At 48.9% G+C, this 18,883-nt stretch overlaps 1 protein-coding gene across 14 annotated transcripts in view; it reads left to right on the top strand.

Moving 5' to 3' along the window:
• Nucleotides 1-18,883, top strand: part of LOC144114996 (GTPase-activating Rap/Ran-GAP domain-like protein 3) — an 811,635-nt gene that overhangs the window by 723,966 nt on the left and 68,786 nt on the right. For 9 of the 14 annotated variants that reach the window (XM_077649104.1, XM_077649102.1, XM_077649101.1 and 6 more), the window contains 2 exons: nucleotides 11,621-11,701; nucleotides 16,815-16,847. In XM_077649104.1, coding sequence (XP_077505230.1) covers nucleotides 11,621-11,701; nucleotides 16,815-16,847 — 114 coding nt within the window. The remainder of the gene's footprint in view (nucleotides 1-11,620; nucleotides 11,702-16,814; nucleotides 16,848-18,883) is intronic. The other 5 variants (XM_077649106.1, XM_077649105.1, XM_077649098.1 and 2 more) reach the window with 1 other exon arrangement.

The following is an 18,883-nucleotide window of genomic DNA, read 5'->3' as shown; positions in this document are numbered from 1 at the left end:
GCTCCGGTCGCCCCAGTGATTCACCCCGAGCAAATGGAGCGCGTGTCGGATTATTGCGCGTTTCAAACGGCGCAAACATGTCGCGTGTACCGTTGCCCTTGCCTTGACCCGCCCTTCTCTGAAACGCGAATGCTCGTGCGCAAAGCGTCGGCAGCAGCAGCCGTCTCATCATCAGCGAACGAAGACAAGGTGAAGCATGCCGTTTACTTGCGCAACCTCGCAAGCGCCTGCGGGCGTTTCTTTTTCCTTCATTTTTGTTTTGTTTGGGCCAGTAAACAGCGCAGCGGCCTGGCGCTGCCTCTCCCGAAGTTGTGACACGTAGTACGTTTCGCTCGATATTGCCCCACTTAGTACTGGATCGCGGCGCTTCTTAACCTGATATTTTAGTTTGGCGTGTGCAGACACTGGGCAACAGCTCCCTGAAGAGCAGGCCTCACTTACAACGGGCTACGCCTCTGAAATATTTAAACCTTTTACGCCAAAAATTTCATCTTGCTGCAAACTTGGACAGTAGTGTGCAGTGCATAAGGCAACATAAATATGATGTCCGGAAGAAATTAGCTTTTCCTTTTTGCGATCACGCAATGAGCAGTTCACCTGAGGAATTTCTTTTTTTTCTCCTTGATCTCATTTTCAGGACCCTCTTTTTTTTCTTCTGAATTGACTCAAATAAGATATTTGCGGCTGTACAATATACTGCTGTCATGCTAGAAATCACTCACCCCTCACCTTTGTCGTCAACGTGCGAAAGCTGATCAACTGGCGTCGCTCAGTGCGCCTTCTGAACAAAACAACAAGCGAGCGCAGCCATCTGTTTCAGTGCGAAAGCATCACTTAACAGCTATCCCAACCAAGAATCATGTGCGAAGGCTGGAAGTTACCGCGGGTAAGTTCGGTTTAGTTCGGAGGAGCGTCGCGCCAGCTGCAGCCAATGGGAGGAGGCTCGGGTAAGCTCGGAGGAACGTCGCACCAGCTGCAGCTAATGGGAGGAGGCTCGGGTAAGCTCGGAGGAAGGTCGCGCCAGCTGCAGCTAATGGGAGGAGGCTCGGGTAAGCTCGGAGGAGCGTCGCGCCAGCTGCAGCCAATGGGAGGAGGCTCGGGTAAGCTCGGAGGAATGTCGCGCCTGCTGCAGCTAATGGGAGGAGGCTCGGGTAATCTCGGAGGAGCGTCGCGCCAGCTGTAGCTAATGGGAGGAGGCTCGAGTAAGCTTGACGGAACGTCGCGCCAGCTGCAGCCAATAAGAGGAGGCTCGGGTAATCTCGGAGGAGCGTCGCGCTAGCTGCAGCTAATGGTAGGAGGCTCGGGTAAACAAGGAGGAGCGTCGCGCCTGCTGCAGCTAATGGGAGGAGGCTCGGGTAATCTCGGAGGAGCGTCGCGCCAGCTGTAGCTAATGGGAGGAGGCTCGAGTAAGCTTGGCGGAACGTCGCGCCAGCTGCAGCCAATAAGAGGAGGCTCGGGTAATCTCGGAGGAGCGTCGCGCTAGCTGCAGCCAATGGGAGGAGGCTCGGGTAAGCTTGGAGGAACGTCGCGTCAGCTGCAGCCAATAAGAGGAGGCTCGGGTAATCTCGGAGGAGCGTCGCGCCAGCTGCAGCCAATGGGAGGAGGCTCGGGTAAGCTTGGAGGAACGTCGCGCCTGCTGCAGCTAATGGGAGGAGGCTCGGGTAAGCTTGGAGGAACGTCGCGCCAGCTGCAGCCAATGGGAGGAGGCTCGATTTAGTTCGGAGGAGTGTCGCGCCTGCTGCAGCTAATGGGAGGAGGCTCGGGTAAGCTCGGAGGAACGTCGCGCCAGCTGCAGCCAATAAGAGGAGGCTCGGGTAATCTCGGAGGAGCGTCGCGCCTGCTGCAGCTAATGGGAGGAGGCTCGGGTAATCTAGGAGGAGCGTCGCGCCAGCTGTAGCTAATGGGAGGAGGCTCGAGTAAGCTTGGGGGAACGTCGCGCCAGCTGCAGCCAATAAGAGGAGGCTCGGGTAATCTCGGAGCGTCGCGCTAGCTGCAGCTAATGGTAGGAGGCTCGGGTAAACAAGGAGGAACGTCGCGCCAGCTGCAGCCAATAAGAGGAGGCTCGGGTAATCTCGGAGGAGCGTCGCGCCAGCTGCAGCCAATAAGAGGAGGCTCGTAATCTCAGAGGAGCGTCGCGTCAGCTGCAGCCAATGGGAGGAGGCTCGGTTTAGTTTGGAGGAGCGTCGCGCCAGCTGTAGCTAATGGGAGGAGGCTCGGGTAAGCTCGGAGGAACGTCGCGCCACTGCATGAGAGCGCTGTACTATCGCCGCAGCCTACCATGCCTCGTGTTAAACTGCAACACTCACTCGCGCTGTGCATCGCACACCGTCGTCTTCATCAACTTGCATCTGCAGCGCGAACAGACCTGATTATCCTAATCTCGATGAGAGCTTAACCTGAATCTAATATCGTCGCCAGACGTGCCGACGACCCAGCAAAGCAAAACCATGAGCCAACCGGGCTAAACACATGAATTCGCACGTCTACTAAATTTAACTGTGCTAAAGTCCTACCACTTCTTTGTGTGTTTTCAAGTGCAAATAACATCCACACAGCACAACAGATGACATCGGAGAGAGCAAAGCTGGAGTAGCATGCTAGAAAAGAAATATGCTACAGCTGTTGCTCGTGAACAACGCTCTTGAACAGCAATAGCAATGTCTTACTGAAATGCCCTTCGCGGTATGTTTTCCTTAAGAAGTCGTCTTTCTTCTGCTCATAATTTTCAAGCAATTGTTGACCACGACATTCAGAATAAACTCAAATAAAAGGGCTTTTTTTTCGCGATGAGTGACTGCGTCGTGGAAGATGCTTTTTCCATAACTGTGTACCTAGCACGAATATGTTTGTAAGGCTTTCATCTTTCGCGCAGTTACGAGCGCTGTCCATCTCTTTGCAGTTCATCAGCATCGCAGACGGAGATTTATCGCCCTTCAATATCATAGAGTCGTTCGTTATTGACAACATTAGTTCCCTACTTCAGACGTGACTCTGAACCACCTAAACAAAGAATTTCACCGCTCAAAACAAATAATTTTGCGCGCTCCTCTGTGTGCATACGCGCCAGAGGTTCTCCTCGCGAACTCATCGGAGCGTTTGCATTCAGAATTTCAGGATGAGAGAATGAGATATGCAATGAAACGGACAAAGAAGCAGCATAAATTTCGATTCTTCTTGCTGAAAAGGGATTGGGGCCTTTCAGGGTTCGCGGAATTCGAAAACAGCATAAGCGGCAGACTCGAGCAAGCTAAACAAGCTAAACAAGCTAAACAAGCTTTCATGTCTGGCGAAAAGGGCCGCTCACACGTGCCGCTTTCTATGCCTAGCGAAAAGCAAGCAGCCCAAGAGCGCGCAAACCGCAAACAAGGCAGCGAGCACTTTGCCCCTTGGAAATTTCCAAGACAAACACGCGTCAGTCCTGGCCCTGGTTCCTTCGCTTTTGTTCGCGCTCCTTTTCGTGGTGGCTTCCCTTTGAAGCCATCGAGGAACTGGTCCAGAGTTCTGTATTGCTGTGGGCGTTTATTTTATGCACCCCCTCCCCGAACACCAGCACTGCGCTCCGTTTTTGTCCGCTTCTTTATTGCGCGCGGAGAAGCCTTTTGCTTGAAGAGCAGGATTCACGACACCTGAAAAAGTTTTTTTGTTTTGTTTTTCTTTCTACCAACTTTGCGGGTTAAAAACTTAGATGCAGCAAACGGTTTTACTTCGTACGCCACGGCTAAGCCCGAGCCGGGTCCTTGGCCAGAAAAAAAAAAAAGAAACGATACGCGGCAACGTGGAAACGAAAGGTCCGCGATTGTTGTAAACTCTCCATGTCAGGCGCCTTGCGACGAGCTGTGCACCCATGCGTCCTGGCGCGCTTGTTCACGCGTTGAATGTCCAGTTTTCTGTCCTTCGCATTGCCATAATCGATCCGACCGTGCGACCCTTCTCTGAGCGTAAGAACGACATTTCGCTTGCCCGAAAGACACAAGCGGTCGTTAAGGTTCGCTACGCTGCTATTTACGACGCAATGGCGCAAATATTTCATACAAACGACCGCTTCAACGCGTACGTGTGGCGGACTCTGGCTCACTCCCAGAATCGCAGTTTGCGCAGCTGGGCTTGCGCTATACATGAGCTCGAACACGCCTCGGGCTGGGAAACACCATAAGCGCGTGTCCTCTATTGTCTGTTTTATTGCAAAGTATGGCGACAGCGGTCGCTCGCGAGATTCCGGATAGGGGCGGATCAGGAACGCGGCTTGGACGTTGGGGCGGCCGCTAAGCGCGAGGGACAAGCACTGGTCGCATGTGGGTGACAGCAATACCGCGTGCGGCGCGCGAAGGAACTGCGGACACTGGTAGAAAATTTCCTTTCGAATAACCCCAGGGGGGGGGGGGGCAGCCCTTGTATCATCATCATCATCATCATCATCATCATCATCATCATCATCATCATCATCATCATCATCATCAGCCTTACTACACCCACTGCAGGGCAAAGGCCTCTCCCATGTCTCTCCAATTAACCCTATCCTTTGCCAGCTGCATCCACCCTTTGCCTGCAAACTTCTTAATCTCATCCGCCCACCTAACCTTCTGCCGCCCCCTGCTACGCTTACTTTCTCTTGGAACCCACTCCGTTACCCTTAAAGACCAGCGGTTATCTTGCCTTCGCATTACATGCCCTGCCCAAGCCCATTTCTTTCTTTCGATTTCGACTAGGATGTCATTAACCCGTGTTTGTTCCCTCACCCACTCTGCCCGCTTCCGATCTCTTAACGTTACACCTATCATTTTTCTTTCCATGGCTCGCTGCGTTGTCCTTAACTTAAGCTGAACTCTTTTCGTTAGCCTCCACGTTTCTGCCCCGTAGGTGAGTACCGGTAAGATTATGCTGTTGTACACTTTCCTCTTGAGGGAAATTGGTAAACTGCCACTCATGATCTGCGAGAATTTGCCATATACGCTCCACCCCATTCTTATCCTTCTAGTTATCTCCCTCTCATGATCCGGATCAGCTGTCACTACCTGCCCTAAGTAGACGTATTCCGGCACAATTTCTAGGCTCTCCCTGCCAACTGTGAACTGTTGTTCCCTTGCTAGGCTGTTGAACATTACCTTGGTTTTCTGCATGTTAATTTTTAGACCCATCGATCTGCTCTGCCTGTCTAACTCGTTGATCATGATTTGCAGTTCACCTCCTGAGTGACTCAGCAAGGCAATGTCATCAGCAAATCGCAGATTATTTAGGTATTCTCCATTTATTCTTATTCCCAACTGTTCCCAATTCAGGCCTCGAAAAACCTCCTGCAAACATGCGGTGAACAGCATTGGCGAGATCGTGTCTCCTTGCCTGACACCCTTCCTTATTGGAATTTTATTGCTGACTTTATGGAGGACTATAGTAGCTGTGCAGTTGCTATATATATCTTCCAGTATTTTGACATAAGGCTCTTCTACCCCCTGATTACGCAATGCCTGTATGACTGCTGAGGTTTCCACTGAGTCGAATGCTTTCTCGTAATCAATGAAAGCTATATAGAGAGGTTGGTTATATTCTGCGCATTTCTCTATCACCTGATTGATAGTGTGAATATGATCTATTGTGGAATATCCTTTACGAAAGCCTGCCTGATCATTTGGTTGATTAAAGTCTAACGTTGCCCTGACTCTATTAGCGATTACCTTAGTAAATACTTTGTAGGCAACGGATAGTAAGCTGATCGGCCTGTAATTTTTCAAGTCCTTGGCGTCTCCCTTCTTATGAATTAAGATAATGTTTGCATTCTTCCAAGCTTCTGGTACAGTCGAGGTCATAAGGCATTGCGTATACAGGGTGGCTAGTTTTTCTAGCACGATGTCCCCTCCATCCTTCAACAGATCTGCTGTTACCTGATCCTCCCCAGCTGCTTTTCCCCTTTTCATTGCTTCTAAGGCTTTCTTTACTTCATCTTTCGTTACTGGCGGGATGACGCATTGCTGTGCACTGCTGTTCTCATTAGCGCTCTGATTACATTGGCTACTGTACAGGTCTGTGTAGAACTCTTCGGCTACGTTAACTATCTTATCCATATTGCTAATGACATTGCCCTGCTTGTCTCTTAATGCATACATCTGGTTTTTACCTATGCCTAGTTTCCTCTTCACTGTTTTTAGGCTACCTCCGTTCTTTATAGCATGCTCGATTCTCTCCATAATAAACTTCCTGATGTCGGCTACCTTGCGCTTATTTATTAACTTTGATAGCTCCGTTAGCTCTATTCTATCGGTAGTGTTAGATGCCTTCATGTTTTGGCGCTTCTTAATCAGATCTTTCGTCACCTGATATAGCTTCCCGATATCTTTTCGAACTGTCCTACCGCCTACTTCTACTGCACACTCCGTAATTATTGATGTCAGGTTATCGTGCATTGAATGAACATCAAGATCATCTTCCTCAGTTAAAGCCGAATATCTGTTTTGCAGCGCTATCCTAAACTCCTGTGCTTTCCCTCTTACGGCTAACTCGTTAATGGTCTTCTTCTTCGCTAGCTTCTTCCGTTCCCTCTTCAAGTCTAAGCTAATTCTAGACCTTACCATTCTATGGTCGCTGCAACGCACCCTTCCGAGGACGGCCGCATCCTGAATGATGCCAGGTTTAGCGCATAGTATGAAGTCGATTTCATTTTTAATCTCACCATTGGGGCTCTTCCAGGTCCACTTCCTGTTTTCTCGTTTGCGGAAGAAGGTATTCATGATCCGTAAATTATTTCTATCCGCGAATTCGACTAATAACTCTCCCCTGCTATTTCTAGAGCCTATCCCATAGTCACCTATTGCGTGGTCGTCAGCCTGCTTCTTGCCCACCTTCGCATTGAAGTCGCCCATCAGTACAGTGTACTGCGATTTTACTTTATTCATTGCTGATTCTACGTCCTCATAGAAGCTTTCAACGGTCTGGTCATCATGGCTGGATGTGGGTGCGTAGGCCTGCACCACTTTCAGCTTGTACCTCCTATTCAGCCTAATTACTATAGCTGCTACCCTCTCGTTAATACTGTAGAACTCCTCTACGTTACCAGCTATATCCTTATTAATGAGGAAACCCACACCTAGTTCTCGTCTATCCTCTAACCCGCGATAGCACAGTATGTGTCCGTCCTTTAGTACTGTATACGCCTCACCGGTCCTCCTAACTTCGCTAAGCCCTATCACATCCCATTTAATTCCCGCTAGTTCCTCAAACAGCACTGCTAGGCTAGCCTCACTAGCTAAAGTTCTAGCGTTAAACGTTGCCAGGTTCAGATTCCAATGGCGGCCTGTCCGGCGGCCCTTGTATCAATGCTGCATTAATTCCGTTCTTTCTCGCGTCGTAAATCTCTCGGTACGCGGTTCAGTTTGCCGGCCAGCCTATGTACGCGTACGGCGAGGCAGGTGTCTGCGCAATGTGGGGAATCAAATCGGCCGACCTTGGAGCCAGAAGTCGGTAGAAGAAGAGAAAAGGGCCGTTTGTATCGGCTGCCTCTTCAGATGGACTTTTTTCCCCGGCCCACGTGTCCCTAACCGCGAGGCCTGCCCTCCTTGTTTTTTTTTCGTTTTTCTTTCTCTCGACGTCGATTCTCAGCGAGCGCCTTCTTCCAACGTCGTCGCCGCTTATCGGCGTCCGGCGGCTCAGTGGAGCGCGAGCCCCGGTCGCCGCCGCCGCCGTCATATCGGCAGCCCATTCTCCCGCGCCGGCGGCGCCTTGGTGCGCCTTTGTCGGTTCGAGTTGGCCCGAATGCGGGCATGCGCGCCCGTGAATTCGCCTATCGACTGTGGCAGCAGCGCCTCTCTTCTTCGCGCCCAGTTGTCGGCCATCCCGGGAGAAATCATGACTGCGCTCCCCCGCGGCTCGATATCCGAGCTCGGCGCTCGCGCTCCCACTCCGGGGTCGGCCCCCGCAGGACGGGCGAATGAATAGCTCCGCCGCGCCAGACAGTTTGAATATAGGGGAAGAGCCCGCGATACGGGCTCTGCTTCATCGCTCTCCGCGGCGGTACTCTTATTTTTGTTTCTTTTATCGCCAACCAACGACTATTCCTTGAGCACACGGACAAAAAGACTTGACCATCTGCGGTTCATTCTCGTTCGACAACGATCGAAACACAAGTTGTTCATCGTGGGCGACACATTTCACTTCGCTCTTCGCGCATTGCTGTTCGCTCTCTCTTCCCGAATGCCTGGCTTGGGCGAGCTGCGGGTGCTGCTATATATTTTCTTCAATCTGCTCTCTGTCTCCATCCAGACAGTTCCTCCCCCTTCCCATCCCTCCTTTTTTTTCTTTACTGGCGTTCATTCTCTCTACTTAGCTCGTGTCTGAAGAAAATACTTTGTTTCTACGGTCCTTCGAATGTGAATCCGTCGTTGCACTTTTAGCCTGCTCAATTCTGAGTGCCTTGGATGGGAAAACTATACAGTGTTCTCGCTATTGCTTAATCAAACAAGAACTTCTGACGTTTTGTTTTCTTTGATTCGCTGAGTTTCTCATCTTGAGCACCTTTAGTGTTTGTTGCAAACATATTGTTGCTTTTAAACTCATTCTTTCAGTGGGCTGACCAACTTCGAAATTTACTTCTTCTGTTTCCTAAAACTTTCGATTTCTTCTCCATAACCGAACTTTCTTTCCTTGTTTTAGCGACTGCAGACACGCTATGGTATTTTATGCCGGCCCTAATAATTTCATTTTGCGACACGGGAATAACTTGCGAGCAGTTTTTGTTCTTCAAACTCATTTGAGACGACTACGTACAATCAGGAGATCTTAAATGGCGGTTTAAACTGTACTGAGTATACGCAGTCGAACCCACTATTAACAAAACCTGGCGGTCGCGCGGACTGCGTTCGTTGTAATCGAGATCGTATTAAGTTGACGAGACCCATGCTACAACCAAAACAAAAGTTTGAACAGTGTTGCTCAGTTATGCCCGTCTGCTTATACAAACTAGACCCTATTACAGTGCGTTCCAAGTTCTCCAGCACAGTAACATTCTCCTCGTCGATACACTTGCCACCAACAAGCTGGTTTAAAGACGCGATGTGACTAACCGCGGTGGAAGCATCCAGGACGCCTGGTGGCAGACCTGACTCCTCGTCATCGTCCTCATCAGGTTCCTGGCATTGTGGCTCGCACCTCGCGTGCTGTTATTCATCGTTAGTGCATGGCTCTCCGATGTCGGCGTCATCATCCGCGCCAAAGAGGTCATCCCAGGCGGTATCAGGTCTGGCGAGCTGCGCATCGACGACGCGTTGCCACAAACCTACATGCATCCGATAGCGTTGGCATTCGACAGCGTCCTCCATCGTCCCTGGCTCCCTAGACGCTGCCTATACGGAAGCAATTATCGATGCACTGCGCAGTCAGTTCCATCCGCGGGGCCTAATCATTCCACGGCGAGGAACATTAAGATCCGAACTGAGACGGCGCGCCACCTGGTCGGTCAACTGCTATGAGCATGCACTGGCGACGCGTCGCCGATATGACTTCTTGAGCTCTTGAATCATACTTACTTTAAGTGGTTGGCTTTGCACGTCGCGTTCGATAGGAAAGTGCGCGGTTACAGCAGTCAGGGAGGGGAGCAAGTGGTGCTCCACACGGTAGTAGAACACGATCAGGGCGTTCTTATTTTTTTCGCCTTATCATGGCCGAAATTTACAACTGCAACAGCTCTACAAGCAACTACAGTCGGATAGAACACAAGAACGAAGAGGCTTTTCCCCTTCCAACCAATGGCGTCGGCCGATTCTCATTAACCTGCTGGTGTCACAGTGCAGGAAGCGGCGTGACAAAGCAGGGATGGGACTATCCTCTTTCATCTGTCGCTGCATGCATTGTCAGGGTAGCAGGGCCATGAGACATGGCCGACGCCATTGGCTGGAAGGGGAAAAGCCTCTTCGTTCTTGAGTTCTATCCGGCTATAGCCGAAGAAGTCGCCTGCCATCCTCATGCCCCCTACGCTTATGTCCAGTGACATACTCGTCGAATAATAATAAAAAAAGCCGCGCATCATCCGGGCCTTTGTGTCGTGCATGGAGGGTACGAGAACGTAGTTTTCAAAGCACTGCGCCTTGCGAGTCTTCCCGATGACACACGGCAGCCGCTCGTCGCTGCCGTTAATGCTCGTGCACAACAGAGCAGTGACGCGAAGCTTGCGGCCATTTTCACCAGCGCTATAGGCTTCGCCTTTCAAGGTGTGCGTTTTTGACGGCCGCATCTGGTAAAAAGTTTCCTCGGCGTTCCATACGTCCTGCATTTCTTTTTCTTTTTTTTGCTTTTTGTGTCGCCGTGGCATTTCCGTACAATGAGAGGAGGGGGTGTCCCGGATGCTTGGAGTTACTCGTCGCTCTCCGTTTTTGCAAGAAGCGAGGTTTTCGGCTGCCGGGCCAAATTTACAGCGCCTCCTAGTTCACTGCAACCTAGTTGCGCGACCACAGGCGTTCGTTTTACCTGAGACGCAATACCGTTGCCCTAATATACTAGGCGTTTCAGGGAAGCTCGTCACTAATTTTTAAAAATGGGTTTTTTGACGTAAGGCGAAGCTTTTTGCTGCGTGTTAATACCAGTGTTGATATACGTCATAAAACAGGCGAGTCAGGTTAACTAGTAAAGTGAATAGCTAATTTCATCTAGGTAACTTTTAACTGTAATCGATAGGTGTTTGATTGCTATTAGAGATTGGTAGCCGGTTGCTCGTAATAGCCATATCAGTATTTAGAATTTCTAAAACGCGATTACCGTTGCAGCTGCGGCTCCACAAATTTGGGCCATTTCTCCCGCCATTCGAAAACCGCGCGTCTGCGGAGAGTGCAAACCGACGTCAATCAAATCGTGTGTGGGCGGGGCAGAGATTGTCACGTGGCACGTGCGCCACGGAGTGAGGCGGTTTGATGGACGTCGCTTTGCGCCCCCCGCAGGCGCGCAGTTTTCGAATGGCGGTAGAAATGGCCCAAATTTGTGGAGCCGCAGCTACGACGGTGATCGCGTTTTAGAAATTCTAAAAACTGATATGGCTATTACTAACGGCCAGCTACAAATCTCTAATACCAACCGGGCATCTGTTTGTAATAGTTAAAATTTTAAATATTTGAATTTAATTGTTCACTTTACTGCTTAGCATGATTCGCCTGTTATCTGACGTCCGCCAACACTGGTTTTAATGCACTAAACTAAAAACCCTATTTTTAAAAATGGGGTTGGCTTCGCTGACACAGCCGGGATATTTTGACGGCAGCACCGCTCTCGTTCGTAATAAGTGCGCGTCTGAAATAACTGCGGCCGTTTTAAGTGGGATCGGCTGTATATGTAACGTTCACGCGTCATGTACTGTGTACCTATAACCGAAATACAGACCAAGCTTACCTATACTAGGCGGATAACTGTGGCCTGCGGCATCTAATGGTGATGCGTGCCTCACAGCATTATGCCGCCTTGCCTTATAAAAGGAGGCATAATGCAGCCGCTATGGAGTAAGGCTGCTTCTTCTATAATTACAGCCCCAGCAAAAATTCTAGCTGCTGGGGCAGCTGCATACGATCCCATGGGTATATTTAAATAAAAAAAAGGAGCACTTGAGCACACTAAAGTTCTGATGTGTTTCTTTTCCTCCATTTTCATTTCCCAGCTGGCTTCATGTGATGGCGACTCGGAAAACATCGTTCGCCGATTCCGAGTCGAGACTGGAGAGCGATCCGACAAGGAAGAGGTACGTATTGATTTTTTTTCCCTTTATATATGTGACAAGTCTCGACAAGTAGCTCTCTTCTTATGTGGTGCTGTAAGATGCAGTAAAATGCACATTGCATCGTCGAAACACCTGTTTACGAAAAGTGAACTTTCTTTTTAATTGATGTTCATTGAATGAATATACTGTCATTCGGGAAATCGGGCCGCAGGGAAGTGTTCATGGCCATCAGCCGGCAGAAAGCGCCTTTTATGGCGCATTGGGGTCTGTGAAACTTGTGTCGCAGGTTAAACTGCTTTCAAGTCGTGGACCTATTTCCCCCCTCATTTGCCGTGCTTACAGCTTCTGTGAAAGAATAATCATAATCCCCACAACCACCAGGGCTAATTGCTGTGGGGATAAACAACAGAATTCGTGCTTTATTTTTGACGTGGCCGACCTTTGGTTTATTTTTGACTAACGAATAACTAACGCATTTTTAACTACTGAAAACGTACACCATGTAATGTCTCCACCTACGAGTCGATCTTGTTCATATCAAATTTTTGCGCTCAATCTTTCAACTCCTGTAACTAACGCACCTTCAGGTCAATTAGCGGCGAATTCTATATGCTTTGCTCGTAAGCATTTAAACGCAGTTGTCTGCGACATCTATAATCAAAACCTTTAAAATGAACGCGGAAGCGGTGTTTACTTCCTTAGCTTTCCTGTTGACCCTGATCCCATGATCTGTTGGCTCTTGTATTCGTAGCAAAAAATACGTCCTCGGCCATTGCTCACAGATGCGGACAAACCCGAACGGGCTTTCTCAGGGTCCTATCTGAATATTGTGGCGTGGTAGTGATGGATTCAAATCGGCCATCCGAATTGACAGGTGCTGCTGTCCTTTACCTCGGACCACTCTGCGGGGCTGTATCACTTGGTTCTCGTTATTTGAGCTTGATTATTTTGCATCACAGAACAGAGAAAGAGTACAATACGTGGTTCACGGGGCTCGCCGATAAGACATTTTTTTTTTCTAGAATGTAGGCCCTGTGCAAGTTCACGTAAGCCGAGCTTTCCTCCGGCGTCAGCGCATCAGGTTTTCGTTTTGCGCAAGAGGCCCGTATCGCAGAGATTGTCGCGCAGTGTGTTATATGCCTCGGCGCCCAGTATCCTTAATGTTTCAGTATGCCGTTAACATTATCCAGTTTGGAAGCCCAGGCTCCGGAACAAGCGCTACTCCCTGCTCTATATTTAACGCCGTCCCCTGGAAGCGTCGGGAGTTTGTTTGATGGCTCCGCGGCAGCTCCGCTCGCCGGGGTGTCAGATTGTGCCGGAAATAGATGCGGCTTGAGAACAGACGCTTTTATGCCGCTAAGCACCACGGGAACGGAACGTCGCGACGGCTTGTCGCAAGAAGATTTGAGGCCAAGGGTGCCATGGCCCGGTAGTACATCCAAACGAAATATAACATTTTTGGGTGCTACACTTGGTGGGGCGGTTTTTAGCACGGTTACGGTGGAAGGAAGTCAGCAGGCGCGTTGATTCTCTTGTGCGTCTTTGGCATTAAAAAATTGAGCTGAAAGTCTTCAGGTGACTACCCGACGGAAGAGTGTCCGTCTCCGCTGACAGCACCAAACGCTGGCAGGTTGTTTTGCGAAACCAAAAAGTGGTTTAAGCGTGGCAGCGTAGACTGTGCGAGGGAACAAGGTATCTGGGTGTGTAGTTCCGTCATATCAGCAGAACGGATTGTTATGAAAATGGAGAGCCTCAGTCGATGTCGCACCTTTCTCATACTGCGTGCACAAGACGATTCGGCCGTAGCTTCGAGCTTATAGATGAAACCGTTTGGTGCTTCGCTGGCCATTGATTATATGAGGACTGTTGAAATGCAGGGCCCGACCACTCTAAGCGGGAGAGAAAAAAAAAAGAGATATTTCTTTCTTCTCTAATCTGGAGTCCTTTCCTGAGATTTCCTGAAAGCGAACGTGTGGAGCGCGGGACCCGCTATAAACTTGGTAGAAGTCACTAGGTGCAGATTTAAAATATTCTGTCGGGCCTGCTTCCACAGCAACCGAGTCAGCGAAGGCCCTCGAAATGCGCGGACTTGAGCGACCGAGAGCGACCCTGTTTTGAAAGCCAGCAAGAACGGCAGCAGTTTCAGGGGGACCAACGCGAGGCGATTACTTGAAATCTATTTAGCGGGACTTTAACTGCCTCGGGAAAGAACGTAGCTTAAGCCCCCCTCCGCGAATCGAAATGCGCGGAACGTCGTCTGTAAGCATTTACTACTTAAAACCCCTCAATGTACTTATGGAGTGTTGACTTGCCGTCTTTTCAGAGCTGCGGGAAATAATTTATAACAAATGGTGATGAGATTACGAATGCTTACTCAATTTACCTACTTGCTGAGGACGCTGCAGACGCTTTCTCGATTACTGTTTTCCTTCATTTTGTATATGTACAGCTGGCACAGGAAACGTTCGGGCAAAATAAATTATCAGCACTAAGTCTTGCTCAGAATAGCCTGGGTATTTTCCACGCGACATTTTTTGCACAGGCTGTTATTTTGTGCTTTTCTTGCCACGTGTCTCAAGTGACTGCGAAGAGACATTTTCTTTTTACTTTTTTTTGCAATAACTGACCTATAGTCCTTGCTCTTACACGAAATTATAAGTAATTGAAGGCGTCAGCTGAAAATAAAGCAGAAAAATAAATGGACTGTCCTTCACTGCAAAATGACCGCATAAAAACACTTCTCAGACCTGAATGACCAAATCAATACCCGCTATGCATTCTACACAACAAGCCGGTACGATCGCGATCCAAAATTTTCAAGCGCGAATAAACCGCAGAAAGGTTTGTATAATTCGCCATAAAACAGTAGCTACCGTTCAGCTACTAACAGGTGGCCACTAAACTGCATCAGTAGCTGGTAGTGGGCAGTTGGCCACAAATAATGGAATCGTTTTTAGTTCTCGTCGGCCGAATTTCCATTCCAGTAACACTGTACATGGTGACGAACGCACCAAAAACCAGTCTGTACGCAACAAAGCAGTCGTTTTATTCCCTTCCTATATGTCATCCTCTCTCGAACAGTCTTTGTCATGACAAGTGATATTTCTGCGCTCAGTTGAATGAACTCCTGCTTCGACTACTGCTTTATGTGAACTGAGCTCAGGTTCTGTAATCGAAATTCCGAAAGGCTTCACGCAACGCTTGCGATTGGCTCTAACATAGACTCGAATCTTAATGTGTTTCCTTTTTATCGTAATTGGACAAAAAAAAAGGAAAAATTCGCTAGTGTGCGGCCGCTAAGCGCGTTGATTACTGTAGGCGTCTAAGCACTCATACGTGCACCATGGTAGCCACGCCTAAACAAGTGGTGCTGTCTCGATCTTTTCAGGTCTCTCCGAATAATACCCCTGTCACACGGGCACTTGTAAGGCCTTAGGAATTAAGGTCCTTTGCCCCAATGGCGCGTGACGCGCATCTACACGGCAAAGCGTCGAGACCTTTGCGATAAAGGTCCGTAGCAATAAAGGCGGCTGTCAGCGGCCTTAAAGTTGCTTAAAGGAGCAGCCCAGACGACAGCGCTAGCTAGCGAGCTCAAAGAATAAAAAAATTGACGCAATTTTTAGTTTTGAAACCGTAAAAAATATTTAATTTATCTTATTTAATGGTTAATTTTGCGTTACAGTGCACTTAACCATAGAGGAGGCTATGATGCCACAGCGGCAATCTTCATGGCAATTTCACACTACTTTCTAACGTCTTCCGATTCGTCGCTCATGATTACGGCAGCACGCTAACCAGGCACAACCTAATTTCTTTGAAATACGCACAAAGACACAAGCAACAAAGCACGCTTCTCGCACACAACGAGGAGCCGAACGGAAAAGTGCGCCTACCGTGGTCGGACCGAGAATGATGAAAAAAAAAAAAACTTTGTTTCAAAATATTCGTTTCTCACCGTCAGAACGCTCGTTTATTATCGTGATAGCTACTTTTTCCAACATAAACGAAAGCACTCTTAGCTGAAGTGCTACCGTCTGCTTTAATTTCATAATGTTACTAGCGCCGCTGCACACACAGCGGTGACTTTTGGCATTCACGGAGGCCGCGTTCTAGCTCCTTTGGATTTGCCGTGTAGCAGCGTCGCTGCTCCTTTTCGGTTTTCCTCCTTTAGTGCAATAAGACAACTTTATGGCAAAGGCCTTGAAGAAGTCCCGTGTGACAGAGGTATAACATGACGTTCAGACATCCGGATCAGAGGTGTTGAGTGATTGTCGGAAAGAAGAATACCCGAATTATTAAATTCACCCCTCGGTCACAACAGCGCCACCACTTTGCAAAGGAACGGAAGTGTTCGACATGAGTGATAAGACGAGAAGTCGAATTCAGGGCCCAAAAAGTTAAAGTGAGAGAGAGAGAGAGAGCCTAACCTGCTAGGAAAGAGGGCAGAAAAGTTAGGCGTGTGGTTTGCCGTTGCTAGGTGCTCCGCTTTTGGCTAAGAAGAAAAAGGGAACTAAGTGGGCTAATTAGGTTTCTGTGTAAATTCAAAGCAGGCGTGTTTCCACACGGGGAAAATGCATATAGTGCCCTTTCTTTACCTCTGATCTCTCAGAACCTCAGTCGTTTGCGCTGAAAGAAGCGTTTACAAGCGATTCCCTACGGGTAAGATAGTTTTCAGAGGAACACTCATATTATGCGGCTTTTTCGATCCTAACCAGCAACCGGCAATGAGCTTTGGCGACGAGAGGCTGTGGATGTAGCGCACTATGTGGGCCGCGCATCAGCGAGTCAGCGCAATGGAAAACCCGGACAAACGCGCCAGCCCATCGAAGCCGAATCCCAAAAGAAGGGAAGCCAACTTTTCACACAGAGGAAAGCGCTTTCAGCGGCGCATGGGCTGTCGAAGATAACGTATTTTCTCCTCACAAAGGCGATGAGGATGCACCGCTTTTTTCTGTCGGAAAAAGTCCCTAAAGAATTTTCTGTTTCATCTGATCCGACGGGCGACGTTCCAGCCTTCGTTCAATTTTTTGTAGGGCATGTTTGTTTGTTTGTTTGCTTGCTTGCTTGTTGCTTGTTTGTTCGTTTTGATATTGGCTTGTTCGCTTTTATTCGAACACAATGGAAACTCTTTCAGGCCTTTTGGACGCAAGGAAAGGATGACATCTGCGTAAGTGGAATTTTGTTTCTTTTTATTTGTTTGTTTGGTTGTCCTGGAAAAATGAGCCGTACTCTCTGCGGTCCTCTCCAGTCGTTCAAACTTCCTTCATAAAGTTTGGGTGCTACTGTGTACCTTTTCTTCTTCTTCATTAGAGACGGGATAGAATCCAGGGAATCCTTCTTCTTTGCTGCGTCTCTCTCTTTTTTTTTGCTCGTGTTTTTTTTTGCGTACACGTGTCCACAGATATATTTCTCACGGCACTGTCCCTTTCAGCGCATTCTCCTTTTGCCTGTCACGTCAGATGTCATTTCCTCACACCAGCCATCTCTATCTTTTTTTTTTGTTTTGTTACCAGGTGAAAGGTGAGTTGGCAGAGAATTAGTGGAACAATTCGATATTATATTTCACCACCGCCAACAACGAAATGAAGCTAGCATAAATGCTTAATATTTCCAAGAAAACTATTCCGCAGAAAAGAGTTAAACTAGAATATTCTTACTTAACCCGACAGACCGAACGCGCTGACACCCGTCTGAAATTGCTGCTGACCACGTGCCGGATGGGCTTCGCTCCCGATCGATAGACATCAAGCCCTCTGAACATTATTCTATTGATACGTTATTCTTTAGACTGGCTTCCGCAGCCACGCGAGGACGTATAACGCTTGTTTTTGACTTCGTGTGTAATACACGGTCATTAATATGTGCACCCTTTCTCATTAGAACCGGTGAGCAATGCGATAACTGCAGCTGGCGCCAGAAAATCAGGAATCGAATTCTCTTTAACGCTCCGCACTTTGGAACGGTCGTTGATTGGACGGAGCCTGCCTGTCGTGCGCTAGGCAACTGAGACTGCCGAAGTCTGCATAACGCTTCCGCGCGGCGGGCCCAGAAGGTATGGCTCTGTGTCTACCAGCTGTCTACCAGGCACAGCGCGAGCTGCCAGAACGCTGCCAGACTTTAGTTAAAGTTGGTCGGCAGTTTGAAACAACATGGATTAGAAACAAAGCAAGGAGGCACAATGAGCAGAGGTCTTACCAGATGGGCCTAAGCTTGAAAAAATCAGCGCACTGCGAAATACAATCACGAAGCATCGTTATAGACTGCTCGTATGTGCACAAAACTTTACATTACAGCTGCTTTACTTTCGAGGTTTGTCGTTTACTAAGAGTTACAGCGTGGCTTCTCTTTTTCGTGGCCGCTTTCGTCTCTGTCTCTCTCTCGCTCTCTCCTGCATTGTTCCGAGACGAACAGAAAGAAAATAAAGAAGATATCAATTTAAGTCATTTCAGCTATGAGGTGGTGGCTAGAAATTGGGCTGAAGGCGTTAAATCTTGAAACATAATTGTTGTAGCACTTTAATAGAGACGCCTTAATCAACGTCTTGGTCGCGAACTCCACTACTCCTCACTGTCTCGAGTCAGGGCCAAAAAGTGATTCATTTCGGACCAATTTATCGATCAGGGCTGTAGGCGCAGACAGCCGTATCAGAGATCGTGTTGGCCTTCCACACTCGGGGACACACTGACACGCACGCAAAGAAAAGTGGGCGAACAGAAAATTGAAACAAAAACGGAATGGCCGAAACGAACTCTTCGAATGGGAGAAACTGCTCTGCAGTATTTTTTTGTTTTTATCTTCTACCTCGTCCCGCCGCTTTGTTCCACCATCGTTCACGAGGCCTTTTTTCGCGGTTTTCGTGGCGCGGTTTAGCGCACACGTGGCCCGTTTTCTTTCTATCGCGTCACGCGCCGATTTCGCGCACTGCGGAGCGAACCGCGCCCGCCCCAGCCATCTCTGTCGCCGTTACCCTTGATTGTCCGCGGCGTCCCGAACGTGTCAGGGCCGAGCGATCATTGCGGCTCTGTGTATCAGGAGCGGCGCTGCCACGAGTCTACATCGCGCACGGTCGACTCGGGACGCTTCTCGGCGTCCCTGGTCGATTCCGGGCGTATTGACATGATCGGGGCGCTCAGACGGAGCCCGAAAACCGGGCCACGTTCTTCATCTCGAATGAGGCTCGTCCGGGCCGCAGTGTCGTCGCTG

This window comes from Amblyomma americanum, chromosome 1 (genome assembly GCF_052857255.1).
Source record: "Amblyomma americanum isolate KBUSLIRL-KWMA chromosome 1, ASM5285725v1, whole genome shotgun sequence".
NCBI lineage: Eukaryota > Metazoa > Arthropoda > Arachnida > Ixodida > Ixodidae > Amblyomma > Amblyomma americanum.
The sequence above is the reverse complement of the archived record's forward strand: the minus strand, read 5'-3'. Positions and strand labels throughout refer to the sequence as shown.